At 44.1% G+C, this 19,404-nt stretch overlaps 1 protein-coding gene across 4 annotated transcripts in view; it reads right to left on the bottom strand.

Annotated features, from left to right (window-relative positions):
* The window catches only part of LOC139535666 (membrane-associated guanylate kinase, WW and PDZ domain-containing protein 3-like), a 147,129-nt gene extending 128,790 nt beyond the window's left edge, over positions 1-18,339 (bottom strand). For 2 of the 4 annotated variants that reach the window (XM_071335331.1, XM_071335330.1), the window contains exon 1: positions 17,249-18,339. In XM_071335331.1, the coding sequence (XP_071191432.1) occupies positions 17,249-17,555 (307 nt within the window). In that variant the 5' untranslated portion in view covers positions 17,556-18,339. The remainder of the gene's footprint in view (positions 1-17,248) is intronic. The other 2 variants (XM_071335328.1, XM_071335329.1) reach the window with 1 other exon arrangement.
* Positions 18,340-19,404: the final 1,065 nt, after the last annotated feature.

The following is a 19,404-nucleotide window of genomic DNA, read 5'->3' as shown; positions in this document are numbered from 1 at the left end:
CCTTCTGACATCGGACCGTAGTCCTAATGTACCCGGAACAGGAGGTTAAATTTTCGTCAAGGGCTGATATAGTGGAGGGAGAAGGGTGTGTTTCATAGTTTATAAGCCATGTCTCTTCACAGGAGCGGGCCACTGATTGAGCAGAGCCCTAACCTTATGAAAACCCACATCTCTCATTTGGAAGCTAAAATTACATTTAATCTTTTCACCAATAATTGTATATTTAAACTTTTGAATTGCACAACAATTCCATGTGAATCTGATAACTATAATGTGTAGACTTTCCCAGATACAGTTTAGGTCATCCTGTCATCAGTCATAATGTTTCAGATGACAACCAAACTGACATCATATTCATTAAGTACCGACGCATATTTTTAACTGGTTCTATTACCGAAATATGGTTCCTTTCCCTCCACTTGTTTGATATTCCCAGATACTCTGTTTAACAAAGGCTATTCAAGAGTCCCTCTGTAGAGTCAAGAGAGAGGGAAGGGAGAAAGGTATTTGTGGGGGGGGGTCATAAACCTTACCCACAGGCCAACGTCATGACACCAAGAAGACAGTGCATGTTAACTTAAATGTACTTGAACATCTATGGCAATACCTGAAAATGGTTCTCTAGCAATGATCAACAACTAATTTGACAGAGCTTGAAGAATTTTGAAAAGAACAATGTGCAAATGTGGAATAAGTCAAGGAGTATGAATACTTTCTGAAAACACTGTATGTTGCTGGAATACTCTGATCTGGGATTTGTTCAGCTCCATCACACAATCATGACTGCCATTTTGCTTAGCCCTGCCTAGGGTGGCTCAGTCTAAAGTACACTGTGAAAAGCCCAAAGTACAAAGAACGAATTCAGCTGGAGTATCCAATGCTGTACTTTGAAGGGAGGCATGAGGAGAGGAGCATCTTGTTGATTATGGGGGTTAGAGAAAATCCCAGAGCTCCTGGTCGTAAGGTTCTGGGAACCCATGTCGTCCTGTAAAGGGCTCTTCAGTCAGCAACAGCGGCAGACCCTCAGACTATCTCGGCTCTGTAATATCTAATTTGCATTCGTCGACATGCAGCCAGTAAAAGAGGCCTGAGAGTGTGGTGCTGGCCAGCATTAAGTTTCCAGAAAGCCAACTGTTCTTCGGTCGCCACAGTGGGGGACATTGGGCGAATATTAAAACACCTGGGTATTGTATAGAGTAGGTTGAAATTCTGCTGTTGATATTCTTTATGGAGGGCACAGTTTGGTACTACATTTTATTAGCAGTATCCTTTTGTAAAAAAGAACTTCACTGGTCTCATTCATTGAGTACATACCTACATACCTACACGTACGCTACGGTCACAAGACGCAGGCCTCCTAATTGTCCCTAGAATTTCTAAGCAAACAGCTGGAGGCAGGGCTTTCTCCTATTGAGCTCCATTTTTATGGAATGGTCTGCCTACCCATGTGAGAGACGCAGACTCGGTCTCAACCTTTAAGTCTTTACTGAAGACTCATCTCTTCAGTAGGTCATATGATTGAGTGTAGTCTGGCCCAGGAGTGTGAAGGTGAACGGAAAGGCTCTGGAGCAACGAACCGCCCTTGCTGTCTCTGCCTGGCCGGTTCCCCTCTCTCCACTGGGATTCTCTGCCTCTAACCCTATTACAGGGGCTGAGTCACTGGCTTACTGGTGCTCTTCCATGCCGTCCCTAGGAGGGGTGCGTCACTTGAGTGGGTTGAGTCACTGACGTGATCTTCCTGTCTGGGTTGGCGCCCCTCCTTGGGTTGTGCCGTGGTGGAGATCTTTGTGGGCTATACTCGGCCTTGTCTCAGGATGGTAAGTTGGTGGTTGAAGATATCCCTCTAGTGGTGTGGGGGCTGTGCTTTGGCAAAGTGGGTGGGGTTATATCCTGCCTGTTTGGCCCTGTCCGGGGGTATCATCGGATGGGGCCACAGTGTCTCCTGACCCCTCCTGTCTCAGCCTCCAGTATTAATGCTGCAGTAGTTTATGTGTCGGGGGGCTAGGGTCAGTCTGTTATATCTTGAGTACTTCTCCTGTCTTTACCAGTGCCCTGTGTGAATTTAAGTATGCTCTCTCTAATTCTCTCTTTCTCTCTTTCTTTCTCTCTCTCGGAGGACCTGAGCCCTAGGACCATGCGTCAGGACTACCTGGCATGATGACTCCTTGCTGTCCCCAGTCCACCTGGCCGTGCTGCTGCTCCAGTTTCAACTGTTCTGCCTGCGGCTGTGGAACCCTGACCTGTTCACCGGACGTGCTACCTGTCCCAGACCTGCTGTTTTCAACTCTCTAGAGACAGCAGGAGCGGTAGAGATACTCTTAATGATCAGCTATGAAAAGCCAACTGACATTTACTCCTGAGGTGCTGACTTGTTGCACCCTCGACAACTACTGGTCTTATTATTATTTGACCATGCTGGTCATTTATGAACATTTGAACATCTTAGCCATGTTCTGTTATAATCTCCACCTGGCACAGCCAGAAGAGGATTGGCCACCCCTCATAGCCTGGTTCCTCTCTAGGTTTCTTCCTAGGTTTTGGCCTTTCTAGGGAGTTTTTCCTAGCCACCGTGCTTCTACACCTGCATTGCTTGCTGTTTGGGGTTTTAGGCTGGGTTTCTGTACAGCACTTTGAGATATCAGCTGATGTACGAAGGGCTATATAAATACATTTGATTTGATGATTGAGTACGTTTACATACACACTAATAATTCAATATTTAACTGATTATGGCAGAATGTCAAGTATGGCATTAGTCATGTAAACACCTCATTCTGCTCATTCTGCTATATATGTTTTGTGTTTAGTTTTTTACCTCCTTCTTTTGCCCAATTTCAATTACGATCTTGTCTCATCACTGCAAATCCCAAACGGGTTGGGAGAGAAGAAGGTCAAGTCATGCGTCCTCCGAAACATGACCCACCAAACCACACTCCTTAACACCCACCTGCTTAATCCGGAAGCCAGCTGCACCAATGTGTCGGAGGAAACACAGTTCAACTGACGACCGAAGTCAACCTGCAGGCGCCCGAGTCACTATAGCTCGATGAGCCATGTAAAGCCCCCCCCCCCCTCCCCTCATATCGTCATACACTCCCTGCCCCCCTCATATCGTCATCATCATCATTACAACACTGAGCTGTATCAAACTGCACACACACACACACACACACAATCTCAACATGGCTGATGTTTATGCCGCCTATCAATTTTGCTTCAGCCAGAAACCTAAGCTGGTGGCTAATGTTCCTTTTAAAAGAGCACGGTAATTCAAATGTCCAGGCCCATTACCTGGGAGCGATTTAAAGGTAACCTGAGTTCATCTTCCAGTGGATAAACACCAATGAGGACAAAATAATAAATGCTGCTGAATGAAAAGTGACACTCTGGTCTGGGGTAGTTAGTCAGTAGTGGCTATTAGTGGCATCTCACATCTCTGACCCATGCTGAAGGGGAGAGTCAATGACTGTCTTTCCGAAGGCGGCTAGCGCTCACTGTTGCATAAAGATAGTGTCCATCATGAACGGGAGCGTTTGGGTCAGTAACTGTATTACCAGTCCCTAATAATGCAAACAACCAGTAAGATAATGCCTCTCAACCGATCAACCACCACTCCAGAATGACACACACAATACATCTCTCAACCCAACTAATGAGGACCAGCCCACGTGAGCACACATTATTATGTTGTTTATTCTAAAATACACAATGAATGATTGTGATATTTCAGTAAATTATTCCATTAGAAGCGAATGCACTGCTTCAGGACAAAGCAATGTGGTTATACATCAAGGTCGTGACAAGAAGAAATGGCAAATGCAATAGCTATTGGCCTTACCATCTATGCTGACAAAAAAAGAGGGAGAAAAAGAGAGGGACTCTCTATATGACTGACATCTGGCAAAAACCTCTCCCAATATCCCAAAATCATTATGTGAAACAACCATTTTGTGAGATTATGCCGTTGGTACTGTGCATTCGGAAAGTATTCAGACCCCTTGACTTTTTCCACATTTTGTACGTTACAGGCTTATTCTAAAATTGATTAAATAAAAACAGTTCCTCATCAATCTACACACAATACTCCATAACGACAAAGCAAAACAGGTTTTTATAAATGTTTACAAATGTATAAAAAAATCAAAAACAGAAATACCTTACTTACATAAATATTCAGACCCATTTCTACGAGACTCGAAATTGAGCTCAGGTGCATCCTTTTCCATTGATCATCCTTGAGATTTACATTTACATTTACATTTAAGTCATTTAGCAGACGCTCTTATCCAGAGCGACTTACAAATTGGTGCATTCACCTTATGACATCCAGTGGAACAGCCACTTTACAACAGTGCATCTAAATCTTTTAAGGGGGGGGGGGTCAGAAGGATTACTTTATCCTATCCTAGGTATTCCTTAAAGAGGTGGGGTTTCAGGTGTCTCCGGAAGAGATGTTTCTACAACTTGATTGTAGTCCACCTGTGGTAAATTCAATTGATTGGAAATGATTTGGAAAGGCACACACCTCTCTATATAAGGTCTCATAGTTGACAGTGCATGTCAGAGCAAAAACCAAGCTATGAGGTCGAAGAAATTGTCCATAGAGCTCCAAGACAGGACTGTGTCGAGGCACAGATCTGGGGAAGGGTACCAAAACATTTCTGCAGCATTGAAGGTCCCCAAGAACACAGTGGCCTCCATCATTCTTAAATGGAAGAAGTTTGAGCAATCAGGGGAGAAGCTCCTTGTTCAGGGAGGTGACCAAGAACCTGATGGTTCTAGAGTTCTAGAGCTCTAGAGTTCCTCTGTGGAGATAGGAGAACTTTCCAGAAGGACAACCATCTCTGCAGCACTCCACCAATCAGTCCTTTATGGTACAGTGGCCAGACGGGAGCCACTCCTCAGTAAAATGCAAGACAGCCAACTTGGAGTTTGTCAAAATGCACCTAAAGGACTCTCAGACCATGTGAAACAAGATGACCTGGTCTGATGAAACTAAGATTGAACTCTTTGGCCTGAATGCCAAGCGTCACGTCTGGAGGAAACATGGCACTCTCCCTACGGTGAAGCATGGTGGTGGCAGCATCATGCTGTGGGGATGTTTTCAGCGGGAGGGACTGGGAGACTAGTCAGGATCGAGGGAAAGATAAACGGAGCAAAGTACAGAGAGATCCTTGATGAAAAACTGCTCCAGAGCACTCAGGATCTCAGACTGGGGCGAAGGTTTACCTTACAACAGGACAACGACCCTAAGCACACAGCCAAGACAACGCAGGAGTGGCTTTGGAACAAGTCTCTGAATGTCTTTGAGTAGCCCAGCCAGAGCTCAGACTTGAACCCGATCTAAAATCTCTGGAGAGCCCTGAAAATAGCTGTGCAGCAACGCTTTCCATCCAACCTGACAGAGCTTGAGAGGATCTGCAGAGAAGAATTGGAGAAACTCCCCAAATACAGGTGTGCCAAGCTTGTAGCATCATACCCAAGAAGACTCGAGGCTGTAATCACTGCCAAAGGTGCTTCAACAAAGTACTGAGTAAAGGGTCTGAATACTTATGTAAATGTGATATTTCAGTTGTTGTTGTAATCAATTTTAGATGAAGGCTTTAACCTAACAAAATTGTTTTTTTTAATAGAAATTTGCAAAAATGTCTAAAAACCTGTTTTTGCTTTGCTCAATATGGGGCATTGTGTGTGGATTGATGAACAACGATTTAATCCATTTTAGAATAAGGCTGTAACGTAACAAAATGTGGGGGAAAATGAAGGCGTCTGAAAACTTTCCAAAGCACTGTATATCCTATTCCTGTGTGACCTTTTCCCTCTCCCTCCCTTTATCCCTCCCTCCTCTGTCTCTTATTGCTCATTTAACAGTGACATTGTGACCTATGTCGTCACTGTTGCACGTAATTCCCCAGGTACTGGAGGACTGTGATATCCCAGAAGCCCCAGCTATGACCCAGTGCCTGACAGAGGCTGCTGATGGACAGGAGTTCATCAGCCAATCATCACACCTATGGTCTGGTAAAAAATAACCAATTCAATCTTACATCTAGTCTTTACTTGGCATAGGCATAATTTGTTTCTATGGAGGATGCTTTGTGCCTGTAAGTAACATTGTGAAATGTTTCTTTGTTCCATTTCAGTGACTAAGAATACAACCAGTCCCATATAGGAGCAGCTCCAGTAAATTCACACACACTGTAGATCAAGCCATCAGTCACCGTCAAATCTTCACACAGAAGCTATAACCATGAGCCAATCCCCACTCAGAAGCTCCAGCCATCATCCATTCCTAAAGTAGAAGCTGTAGCTGTCAGCCTATCCTCACAGACTATAAGCCTCCTTTCCCTTATGTTTTCTATTCCAAGGCAATGCTGGAGAGTGAGAGCGGCACCAATTTAATTATGGTGGGACTAATGAGAGCACTAGGGACTACAATGTGTTTTAGACATTACAGATTTACTGTAATACTACCACCACGCAACACACACACACACACACACTGGGGAGAGTACGGAGAGTAGCTTCCTTGCCTAAATTAATTATTGAGCACTAGAAGTAGGGTTGGGATCGACTTCACGCTCGTTTGTTTTCCAGTTGTTCTGTGCATCCCCCTCTCCTCCCTCACCGCTCCCACACACACACACACACACACACACACACACACACACACACACACACACACACACACACACACACACACACACACACACACACACACACACACACACACACACACACACACACACACACACACACACACACACACACACACACACACACACACACACACACACACACACACACACAATTGCATGTGAGACTGTGGTGTGTTCTTAACTGAGAAGTTTAGATGATTTTATTTTATTCTCCTGAGAGCTAGATGATATGGGAAGGCCTGTGATGTAGGCTAGCTGTGTAAGATTAGGTGAGCCAACAGCGAGGGCTGAGCAGCTGCCTACGGCTCTGATGGCAGACGGTAAAGGAAGCAGAAACAGAAGCAAAAACAGGAAGTGATGTCATGAAAACACATTGTAACAAAATAAAGCAAAAAGACCAGGATATTTAAAGAATAGTATTTTGTGTGTTCCGGTGTCCATGGTGATTGTAGTAGGCTACAGAAGACTGGCTGTCGTGCTCCTGGAGAAGAACATATCCCACGCATTCAGCGATTATTATTACTTTGCCTTCTCCTCGTTGAGACGGCAACCACTTATTTTCCTGAACAACTGGTTGCTGGCGTGCAATTTATTCTCTCAGAACCACCAAGATGAAAGCAAATAGGAGGGGGACGTGTGTGTGTTGGTGTGTGTGTGTGGGGGGAGAGAGAGAAGAAAAGAAAAGAAAGAGAGATTGAAAAAGAATGAGAGAGATACATAGAGAAAATCATTAATGAGGAAAGGTTGAGCAGAGTGGGATGCTTTGGGCATGGTGAAACACAAACTAATTGTCATGCTCTAGCATTGCGACAGCAGCAGTTTCTGACAGGCTCACGTGTCCGTCTGTTGCATGGATGCTGGTGATTAGTGTTAGTGGCCTGCTGGTGGTAGACTGAACGAGGATGTGACAAACATGCTATTTGTAGAGGATTAGTTTGACATACTGGGTCCATCACCTGCTGCTAGGAACACAACACAAGCCCTATCATATGTGTAAAGCGTTCCAAAATCCTGATGCCAAGAAGCATATAACAGTACTGGGCCTGCAGGAACTTTTCACATCATGTTGACTGATGTACATATCTAGGCTACTAAGCTCTACTTCTCCGATGTCAATATTGCCTGGAGTTCTCTGTGCCACTGCTGACATATTTTGGGAGACTGGCTAGCTCAGCTCTCTACTCTCTCTCCAACTAGAGCAGGAGCCAGATGTTTCTGCCTAACCAGAGGGCCTCTCAGCTTGTGTTCCCTCTCCAGTTTTCTGGCAAGCGACCGACCCACACAAATCTCATTCCGATGACAAAGCAGGGCCTGTCAAGAGGAGGACTCTATCGAGACTGGAGAGCCACTTCCCAGATATGAGTTGTGCATTAGCTCGATTAACCCACGCCCACCATCTCCATTGCATACCATTACAGGGCGCAGGATTGGATCCACTTGGGCCTCCTAAGTGGCGCAGTGGTCTAAGGCACTGCAGCGCAGTGCTAGCTGTGCCACTAGAGATTCTGGGTTTTGAGTCCAGGCTCTGTCGTAGCCGGCCGCGACCGGGAGACCCATGGGACAGCACACAATTGGCCCAGCGTCGTTCGGGTTAGGGGAAGGTTTGAACAGCAGGGATGTCCTTGTCCCATCGCGCACTAGCGACTCCTGTGGCGGGCCGGGCACAGTGCACAATGACACGGTCGCCAGGTGTACGGTGTTTCCTCCGACACATCGGTGCGGCTGGCTTCCGGGTTAAGTGGGCATTGTGTCAAGAAGCATTGCGGCTTGGTTGAGTTGTGTTTCGGAGGACGCACGGCTCTCGGCATTCGCCTCTCCCGAGCCTGTACGGGAGTTGCAGCGATGAGACAAGACTGTAACTACCAATTGGATACCATGAAATTGGGGGGGAAAAGGGGTAAAAAATATACAAATAAGGATTGGATACACTCACGTTCCTCTATACTGGTGTATTCTGCAGGTAATGTGAAATATGGTTACGTGTGTAAAAGACAGAGGGCTGTGAGAGCCAGGCTGCTCCACTGCCTTCAGCACACTCATTAGAGGGACCCACTGTAGACAGACACAGCATGCACACCATTACATAGATTCTCTATTGAATAATAGCACACATCACAGGAGGTTGGTGGCACCTTAATTGGGGAGAACGGGCTCCTGGTAATGGCTGGAGTGGAATCAGTGGAATGGTATCAAATACACTGCTCAAAAAAATAAAGGGAACACTTAAACAACACAATGTAACTCCAAGTCAATCACACTTCTGTGAAATCAAACTGTCCACTTAGGAAGCAACGCTGATTGACAATAAATTTCACATGCTGTTGTGCAAATGGAATAGACAACAGGTGGAAATTATAGGCAATTAGCAAGATACCCCCAATAAAGGAGTGGTTCTGCAGGTGGTGACCACAGACCACTTCTCAGTTCCTATGCTTCCTGGCTGATGTTTTGTTCACTTTTGAATGCTGGCGGTGCTTTCACTCTAGTGGTAGCATGAGACGGAGTCTACAACCCACACAAGTGGCTCAGGTAGTGCAGCTCATCCAGGATGGCACATCAATGCGAGCTGTGGCAAGAAGGTTTGCTGTGTCTGTCAGCGTAGTGTCCAGAGCATGGAGGCGCTACCAGGAGACAGGCCAGTACATCAGGAGATGTGGAGGAGGCCGTAGGAGGGCAACAACCCAGCAGCAGGACCGCTACCTCCGCCTTTGTGCAAGGAGGAGCAGGAGGAGCACTGCCAGAGCCCTGCAAAATGACCTCCAGCAGGCCACAAATGTGCATGTGTCTGCTCAAACGGTCAGAAACAGACTCCATGAGGGTGGTATGAGGGCCCGACGTCCACAGGTGGGGGTTGTGCTTACAACCCAACACCGTGCAGGACGTTTGGCATTTGCCAGAGAACACCAAGATTGGCAAATTCGCCACTGGTGCCCTGTGCTCTTCACAGATGAAAGCAGGTTCACACTGAGCACATGTGACAGACGTGACAGAGTCTGGAGACGCCGTGGAGAACGTTCTGCTGCCTGCAACATCCTCCAGCATGACCGGTTCGGCGGTGGGTCAGTCATGGTGTGGGGTGGCATTTCTTTGGGGGGCCGCACAGCCCTCCATGTGCTCGCCAGAGGTAGCCTGACTGCCATTAGGTACCGAGATGAGATCCTCAGACCCCTTGTGAGACCATATGCTTGTGCGGTTGGCCCTGGGTTCCTCCTAATGCAAGACAATACTAGACCTCATGTGGCTGGAGTGTGTCAGCAGTTCCTGCAAGAGGAAGGCATTGATGCTATGGACTGGCCCGCCCATTCCCCAGACCTGAATCCAATTGAGCACATCTGGGACATCATGTCTCGCTCCATCCACCAACGCCACGTTGCACCACAGACTGTCCAGGAGTTGGCGGATGCTTTAGTCCAGGTCTGGGAGGAGATCCCTCAGGAGACCATCCGCCACCTCATCAGGAGCATGCCCAGGCGTTGTAGGGAGGTCATACAGGCACGTGGAGGCCACACACACCACTGAGCCTCATTTTGACTTGTTTTAAGGACATTACATCAAAGTTGGATCAGCCTGTAGTGTGGTTTTCCACTTTAATTTTGAGTGTGACTCCAAATCCAGACCTCCATGGGTTGATAAATTTGATTTCCATTGATCATTTTTGTGTGATTTTGTTGTCAGCACATTCAACTATGTAAAGAAAAAAGTATTTAATAAGAATATTTCATTCATTCAGATCTAGGATGTGTTATTTTAGTGTTCCCTTAATTTTTTTGAGCAGTGTACATCAAAAACATGGGATGTTTTTCAAAATGCATACTACTGTGCTCCGAGCATGCAAAATTTAAGCATGTGAGGGTCAAATTATGTGAAACGGAGCACAGAGGGCACTTCTTGAATGCGTACTCCATTTGTACATATTTTGAAGCATTCATCGATGCAAGCTTCAATGGAAAGTATGCAAAGAAATATGACTCAACCACATAAAAAATGATGCAACATTTCTTGAAATCAATGGCAGCCATTATTCTAGTTGAAGTGAGAGAAAATAAACTCCGACTTCGGAATTAAATGTTGCCTATTCACATCTCATATGTTGGCTGACTACAATATTTTATCTTGATACGTTAATAAATACATGCTGTGTTAATATTGGCATGTTTATCTGCCTATGTACTGTAGATCATAGGCCCATAATTAGTTAATAGGGCTAACTGGCTAGATACTACTGTTAGCTAGCCACAAAGAATTGTTAGCTAGCATACCCACGAAGAATTGATCTATTGATCTTGATCTATCTTGCATAATATCTATCTGATCTATCTTGCATAATATTAGTTTTAGGTCATAGTTTTTGGTCACTATCTGGATAGCTACATTATTACGATTCACGTATAGCTAGCTGATAGTTATGAACTAAAACGGTTGCTTTGTGTACAGTGGCAAAGAAAAAGTATGTGAACCCTTTGGAATTACCTGTATTTCTGCATAAATTGGTCATTAAATGTAATCTGATCTTCATCTAGGTCACAACAATAGACAAACACAGTCTGCTTAAACTAATAACACCAAACAATTTTACATTTTCATGTCTTCATGTTTTCATGTGAACCCTTGGATTTAATAACTGGTTGACCCTCCTTTGGCAGAAATAACCTCAACCAAACGTTTTCTGTAGTTGCGGATCAGACCTGCACAACGGTCAGGAGGAATTTTGGACCATTCCTCTTTACAAAACTGTTTCAGTTCAGCAATATTCTTGGGATGCCTGGTGTGAACTGCTCTCTTGAGGTCATGCCACACCATCTCAATCGGGTTGAGGTCAGGACTCTGACTGGGCCACTCCAGAAGGCGTATTTTCTTCTGTTGAAGCTATTCTGTTGTTGATTTACTTCTGTGTTTTGGGTCGTTGTGCTGTTGCATCACCCAACTTCTGTTGAGCTTCAATTGGCAGACAGATAGCCTAACATTATCCTGCAATGACTTGATAAACTCGGGAATTCATTTTCCCGTCGATGATAGCAAAGCAGCACCACACCATGATGCTCCCTCTACCATACTTTAAAGTTGGGATGAGGTTTTGATGTTGGTGTGCTGTGCCTTTTTTTCTCCACACATAGTGTTGTGTTCCTTCCAAACAACTCAACTGTAGTTTCATCTGTCCACAGAATATTTTGCCAGTAGCGCTGTAAAACATCCAGATGCACTTTTGCGACGTTCAACAATGTTTTTTTGTACAGCAGTGGCTTCTTCCGTGGTGTCCTCCCATGAACCATTCTTGTTTAGTGTTTTACGTATCGTAGACTCGTCAACAGAGATGTTAGCATATTCCATCAGGACTACCTGGCCTGATGACTCCTTGCTGTCCCCAGTCCACCTGGCCGTGCGGCTATGTAACCCTGACATGTTCACCGGACGTGCTACCTGTCCCAGACCTGCAGTTTTCAACTCTCTAGACAGCAGGAGCGGTAGAGATACCCTGAATGATTGGCTATGAAAAGCCAACTGACATTTACTCCTGAGGTGCTGACCTGTTGCACCCTCGACAACCACTGTTATTACTATTATTTGACCCTGCTGGTCATCTATGAACATTTGAACATCTTGGCCATGTTCTGTTATAATCTCCACCCGGCACAGCCAGAAGAGGACTGGCCACCCCTCATAGCCTGGTTCCTCTCTAGGTTTCTTCCTAGGTTCTGGCCTTTCTAGGGAGTATTTCCTGGCCACCGTGCTTCTACACCTGCATTGCTTGCTGTTTGGGTTTTTTGGCTGGGTTTCTGTACAGCACTGTGACATCAGCTGATGTAAGAAGGGCTTTATAAATACATTTGATTTGATTCCAGAGATTTTGGTAATTCTTTAGCTGACACTCTACGATTCTTCTTAACCTCATTGAGCATTCTGCGCTGTGCTCTTGCAGTCATCTTTGTAGGATGGCCACTCCTATGGAGAATAGCAACAGTACTGAACTTTCTCCATTTATGGACAATTTGTCTTACCGTGGACTGATGAACATAAAGGCTTTTAGAGATACTTTTGTAACCCTTTCCAGCTTTATGCAAGTCAACAATTCTTAATCTTAGGTCTTCTGAGATCTCTTTTGTTCGAGGCATGGTTCACATCAGGCAATGCCTCTTGTGAATAGCAAACTTACATTTTGTGGGTGTTTTTATAGGGCAAGGCAGCTCTAACCAACATCTCCAATCTTGTCTCATTGACTGGACTCCAGATTAGCTGACTCCTGACTCCAATTAGCTTTTGGAGAAGTCATTAGCCTAGGGGTTCACATACTTTTTCCAACCTACACTGTGAATGTTTAAATGATGTATTCAATATAGACAAGAAAAATACAATAATTTGTGTGTTATTAGTTTAAGCACACTGTGTTTGTCTATTGTTGTGACTTAGTTGAAGATCAGATCAAATTTGATGACCAATTTATGCAGAAATCCAGGTAATTCCAAAGAGTTCACATACCTTTTCTTGCCACTGTATATCTCTATTGCCATTGTCCTGGAAGATGGTTCAGAGAATGGGTAAGTCCATATGTCAATAGGGCTAACTGGCTAGCTAGCCATGAAAAATGTACATCTACCTTGCATCACATTAGTTTTACGTAATTTTTGTCTGTTTAACTAGCTGGAGAGCTAGATTATTACAATTAACATATCTAGCTGATAATTATGAAGTAAAATGTTTGCTTTGTGTATATCTTGTTTTGTCTATTGTTGCTATTGTCCTGGCTAGAAGAAGGTTCAGTGAATGGGGAGGTGAAGGGTGAGATAATACAGTAGGGGGAGTGCGAGTCCTTCTCAAATGTAATGTTTTATGCGTTCTTCACACTCTTGTCCTCACAAGAACGTCCTCAAGAGAAAGTCGTCAGAGAATGCACTTGGAGCATGAGAGTGTGGAGCACGGTAGTATGCATATTTAGAAACACCCATGGTTTCCATGTGTTTGATGCCATTCCATTTGCTCCTTTTCAGCCATTATTATAAGCTGTCCTCCCCTCAGCAGCCTCCACTGGCACACATGCCACCTAACATAGGTTCTAGCCTTTGGCTCTCTGTGCATTTTCACATAACAAAGTGGGTTATATGTGTGTGAGGGATGCCTAATGGCAGCTCATTGGTGTAGATGATGCATTAAATAGTAGAAGCAGGCTGAGGCCTTCTTTAGCTCCATGACTACAACTTCCATGGAGACTCCTCCTGTCCTCTCACAATGCCTCCTCAGTCACACTCCTCCACATGAGCACCACAAGGCCTAACAAGGCCTGTCTTCACCCATGCTCTACCAATGTTTTCCAGCACAGCTTTGCCCTACTACAGTAGCTACTTTAACCAACATGTAGGCAGGTTCCTTAGGATTCAACCCTTCTCAAACAGCCTAATTCATTCTCAGAGGTGTTCCCACACAACAGTGATTCATACTACACTCCCAATTCCTCCTCCTAGCTCTTCCTCTCAGCTGTCAGCAGATAAAAGAAGTCCACCAGCTCCAGGTTCCAGGGGAGAGAGAGTAGAGGATCCTGGGAACAGCAGCAGTAGAACATCTAGTGCACCAATCTCTGTCAGCTCCCTCTGCTCTCCCCTCTCCCGCCAAACCATTAGTGCTATGCCACAGCTTCCTGGTAACAGCTGATCCTCCAGGCCCATCGCCACCACACCACCCTGTACCACACCGCCCCCCATCAGCGTGGAGGCAGTAACACTCACTGCCTCAATAATGCAAGAGATGTGAATTAAACATGAGCTTACAGTGCAGGAAACACTGTGTGCGCATGTGTGTGCATCTACGTGCGCAAAGACAAAACACACAGGCGCACGGCGCGAGTGTACACACACACACACACATACTATTATAGCATATAATTACATATACATATCATACAAAAAGCTGTTTAATATGAGAGTTTTGACCTTTATGGCAGCAAGTACAGTTCTAAGGAAGAGCCTCCACAAGACAGTTTAAGGCCTCACTGTGACCCGTCATATGTATGACTGATACAATTCACGGACTGGTAAAGAGTTAACTCAGGTCGTTGTTGTTGCTGCTGGTGATGGATGAATTTGAAGTAGAAGGTGATGAGGAATATTGCCATCACTACAAGCTTAAGAACAAAAACAGCATAGTGTGGGAGTTGAGCCTAGATCCAAAGGCTGAGTTGATTCCTTCTCCCTCCCATGCCCTTTATTAATCATCCTTGGTTAGTGGGGCATAGAGTGTGGTGCGAGGAGCTTTAAGTCGTGCAGTGGACATACACACACTCACACACACTCACTCTCCCAAACATAGCTGATCTTCAGGGCTACTGGCCTGGAGGCCTAAGACTCAGATGCTACTGCAACCTTTCCACAGTCTCAGTTGTTGTTTAGATATTCCAGTTCAAATACACAACAACAAGAGAGTCATCTCCTTCCCCTATACCAGATAAAGAGACAGCCAACCTTCCAGCCTGGCTGACCCGTGAGGCCCTACTCCTCAGAGTGCATACAGACTGCAGAAACCAGGGTTCCAATAGGATCATAAGAAAGGAACTCATGAAACCAGCATATAGCCCTTAAAACTTCTTAAGACTAGGGGGCGACATTTTCACTTTTGGATGAATTGGTGCCCAAATTAAACGGCCTCGTACTCTGTCCTAGATCATATGATATGCATATTATTATTACTACTGGATAGAAAACACTCTGAAGTTTCTAAAACTGTTTGAATTATATCTGTGAGTAAAACAGAACTCATATGGCAGGCAAACTTCCAAACAGGAAGTGAAAATTCTGAAATGGGTCGCTGTGAAAGGCATCACCTATTCAATTGCCTTATATTTATGGATCTGTATGCACTTCATACGCCTTCCACTAGATGTCAACAGGCAGTAGAACGTGGAATGAAGCATCTAGCCTGATGCGGGACCGAATGAGAGCCTTTGGAGTGACAGGTCAGGCATATTGCCAGTTCTTGGCCACGCACACTACGCATGTGATGTCCTTGTCTGCAATGCGTTAGATAGACATGAAGAAATGCTCCGTCTGGGACGTTATTGGATATATATGAGAAAAACATCCTGAAGATTGATTCTCAACTGAGTTTGACCAGTTTATTCGATTTGTAATATCCCTTTTTGAAGTTTTCGTTCATTAGCGTAAAGTTCTATGGACACGTGAACTACACATGCTAGCCAAAGTTGCTAATTCGACAGAAGTAATGGACATTATAAAACAAAAAAACGATTTATTATGGAACTAGGATTCTTGGCACTGCATTCTGATGAAAGATCATCAAAGGTAAGGGAATATTTATGATGTAATTTCGTATTTCTGTTGACTCCAACATGGCGGAGAATGGCTGAGCGCTGTCTCAGATTATTGCATGCTGTGCCTTTTACTAAAGTATTTTTTAAATCTAACACAGCGGTTGCATTAAGAACCAGTGTATCTTTAATTATATGTTAAACATGTATCTTTCATCAAAGTTTATGATGAGTATTTCTGTATTTCACGTGGCTATCTGTAATTACTTTCGCTATTTTGGAGCCATTTCTGAACATGGCGCCAATGTAAAACCACGATTTGTGGCTATAAATATGCACATAATCGAACAAAACATAAATGTATTGTATAACATGATGTCATATGACTGTCATCTGGTGAAGTTGTTCAAAGGTTAGTGATTAATTTTATCTCTATTTGTGGGTTTTGTGAAAGCTATCTTTGCTGTGAAAAAATGGCTGTGTTTTTTGGGATATGGTGGTGATCTAACATAAATATATGTTGTGTTTTCGCTGTAAAACATTTTAAAAATCGAACATGTTGGCTGGATTCACAAGTTGTTTATCTTTCATTTGCTGTATTGGACTTGTGATTTCATGAAATTATATTATATCCCTGTGGCGCTAGGCTAGGCTAGTCAGTGTTTCTGATGACAGTTATCCCGGATCCGGGATGGGTAGTCCAGAGAGTTTTAAGAGGCAGAGGTAAGGACCATGTCCGTGGAGGGGGTTAAATGACAGACATCACTGTTTGAGGTCATGTCATATCAATGGCAGATGTGCATCTGTCAAATTACTTGCCATGCCACTCCCATCACAACCAGCAATATGAGTGGCATTGGCATTTATCAATAACACAATGCAAAAGGGATTTCTCTGAGGGCATAAGAACATTAAGTCAGACTTGACCAACGCCCAAAGCCGAATGAGGTATGTGATGAGCCCCAGCAAGTGATGGACACTGACTCCTCCACACAATTCTTGTGTAGTCATTCAACAAATACACTACAACACATTCAACAAAGGGCACTACATTGTGTTATTGCAGGGTAGCTAGAATAAGCTGTATAATAACCTTGCACTATAAGTATGCACATTCATTCTCTGAGAGAAAAAGGGTTAGATTAAATGGTAAATACCCCCATAAAATATATGTACTTACTACAGGACATCTACACAGGGTATTGGTAGACTACTCTACAACTGGTAGTTGGTAGACTACTCTGGCATAGAGCGTATGTTAATGTCAAGCGAGGCCACATTTGCATATCAAATACTTGATGTAAAATGGCACAAAAGTTAGAAGAAAACGAGGGCGCACCTGGTTTGACAGTCTTCAAACGAATGGGCTCCCGAAAGTGGCGAATGACTGCGTGCGTGTCGCGGTTTGTAAGTCCACTGATGGGGGTTCCGTTGATCTCCAACAAAACATCCCCAAAATAGGGCATTCTCCCGACGTGGCACACCATCACATCCAACTTCATCTGGCCCAAGTAAGGGAACTCTCCGTGTTCGGCACCCCCCAGCACCTCCACCACATTGCCGAATTCTCCGAGGCTTCCCCATGACACGGCACACTCCTGCACCTTGCTGGACCAATGTTTCTTCTTTTTCAGCGTTCTGGACATACTGTATCCTTTTGATGCTGTCTGTCACTGATCTGAAATTGTCTGTTTGGTTTTGCTTTGTTTCACAAGCACTAAAGCAGGAGCAAATATGGTCGAACAAATATTTCTAATCTGGAGTTATTCCCTGGCTCTGGTCGGAGTTTCATTTCTCTGTTATAATTGATCATTCACTTTTGGGAGCCAGCCTGCGTCATGGATGAGGTATTCCCGGTAATGTGTAAATAAATGTAATATTGTCCAGGAATAACCACAGTAATCTTGGAGTAGCTCCACTGTCAATAAAAATCAGTACGAGCACCCCAGTAGCTGGCTGTGCTACTGAAAGTATGTCCGTTGCAAAACTCCGAATGTTCTATGTGCGTAAAACAATAAACAAGAAAGCAATACAATGTCTAAATGAATGCATAAATGGGTGTTAGTCTCCCCATCACCCTATCAAAGGTTGTTTTTTCTTATTTCCTAAACCTTTGGCTGGAAGTTGTCAAAACAAGGTATCCACTCACCTCACCATACTGCGTGAGAGACAAATCTGCTCGGAGATTTAGAATCGTAAACCGTACAGTGCGTCAACGAGAGTGCCTTTATACCTGTGACTAGACTAACAGATAACGACGACACGAGCCGTTTTCTATCGCATCATTCACTTAATGGTCATTTAGTATCGTTCCAGGTGGTAGTTCGGATCCTACGCATTTTGATGTAGTGACAACCGCGACCCCATCCCTCCCCACAGGTTTAAACACACTTGGCACCGTGGTAGCACCAAGCGAGATGCGCGAATCCCGAAACGCCCAGATGTCACTGCGCGTCGTTCAACTCAACCTTTTCGACAGGCTCCATCCTTCGGTGTATTGTAGCAGAAGGAACACTGAAAAGTCTTGCATACACAGTATAGTGGGTCACTTTTAGCAGGCTTATATAATAGTAGCCTACATAACTCAACTGTATAATAGCGTATAACCTTTGGTCAATACACAATTTGCCATATTGCACCCAAAATAACCACACACAAACATAAAAAATAATCCAACGTATTAAAATAAAGGATATAAACCTGGGGTCTTTACACTTTTGCCTGCCTCCCTGGCAAACAGGTGACCCAGGGACCCCCATCATATTTTAGCAGAATTATTTTCAAGCCTTGTCTTACCAGGTGAATCATAATGACAAACTATTTTAAAATGAATCGATTTGGTAAATAGGTTTCCATTATTTTCACCTCCCCACATTATAATTGGAGGTCACACTTTATTTGGATAGTCGGATTGTCCATCTGTAGTTATACTATCAACAAACTATCTGTTGATAAACAAATGCTTGCTTGCTAAGTATATAGTTAGGGTTAGGATAAGGGTTAGTAGATAGTTGACATGTTACTGATAGTCTGTAGAGCATCTACAGATGGACTACCCAAATAAAGTGTTACCTAATTGGAAGATGACGTGTAAACTCTAACATAGCCTAGAAAGGTGACTCAAAACACATTTTGAGTAGCTGTTTAGCTGGTTAAAGGGGAAATAAACTCAAATCCATATTTAGGTATTTTTTTTACATTAGTCTAGTGTTAATACAGTCCCAAAATGTTTTGCATGTCAGCAGTCAAGATTTAGGACCTTCAAGAAGCAACGTGTCACTTGCCACATCATCATCTGTATCAACAGTGGAAAAATTTGTGGATTTTACCTTTAAACAAAAGTCAGCCATGTGTTTCAAAAATGTATGTCCAAGTCAAGAAAGCTTACCAGCAGCCAGCGGCACTTCCCGCACTGGTAGCCTATTCTTTTTCAAAGCAGATGTCAGATACCTCAGTGAGTATAATTTGCTTCAATGACTGTCATTTGTATAATCA

This window comes from Salvelinus alpinus, chromosome 12 (assembly GCF_045679555.1).
Source record: "Salvelinus alpinus chromosome 12, SLU_Salpinus.1, whole genome shotgun sequence".
Lineage (NCBI taxonomy): Eukaryota > Metazoa > Chordata > Actinopteri > Salmoniformes > Salmonidae > Salvelinus > Salvelinus alpinus.
Note: the sequence above shows the minus strand (reverse complement) of the source record. Positions and strands in the feature narration are given on the sequence as shown.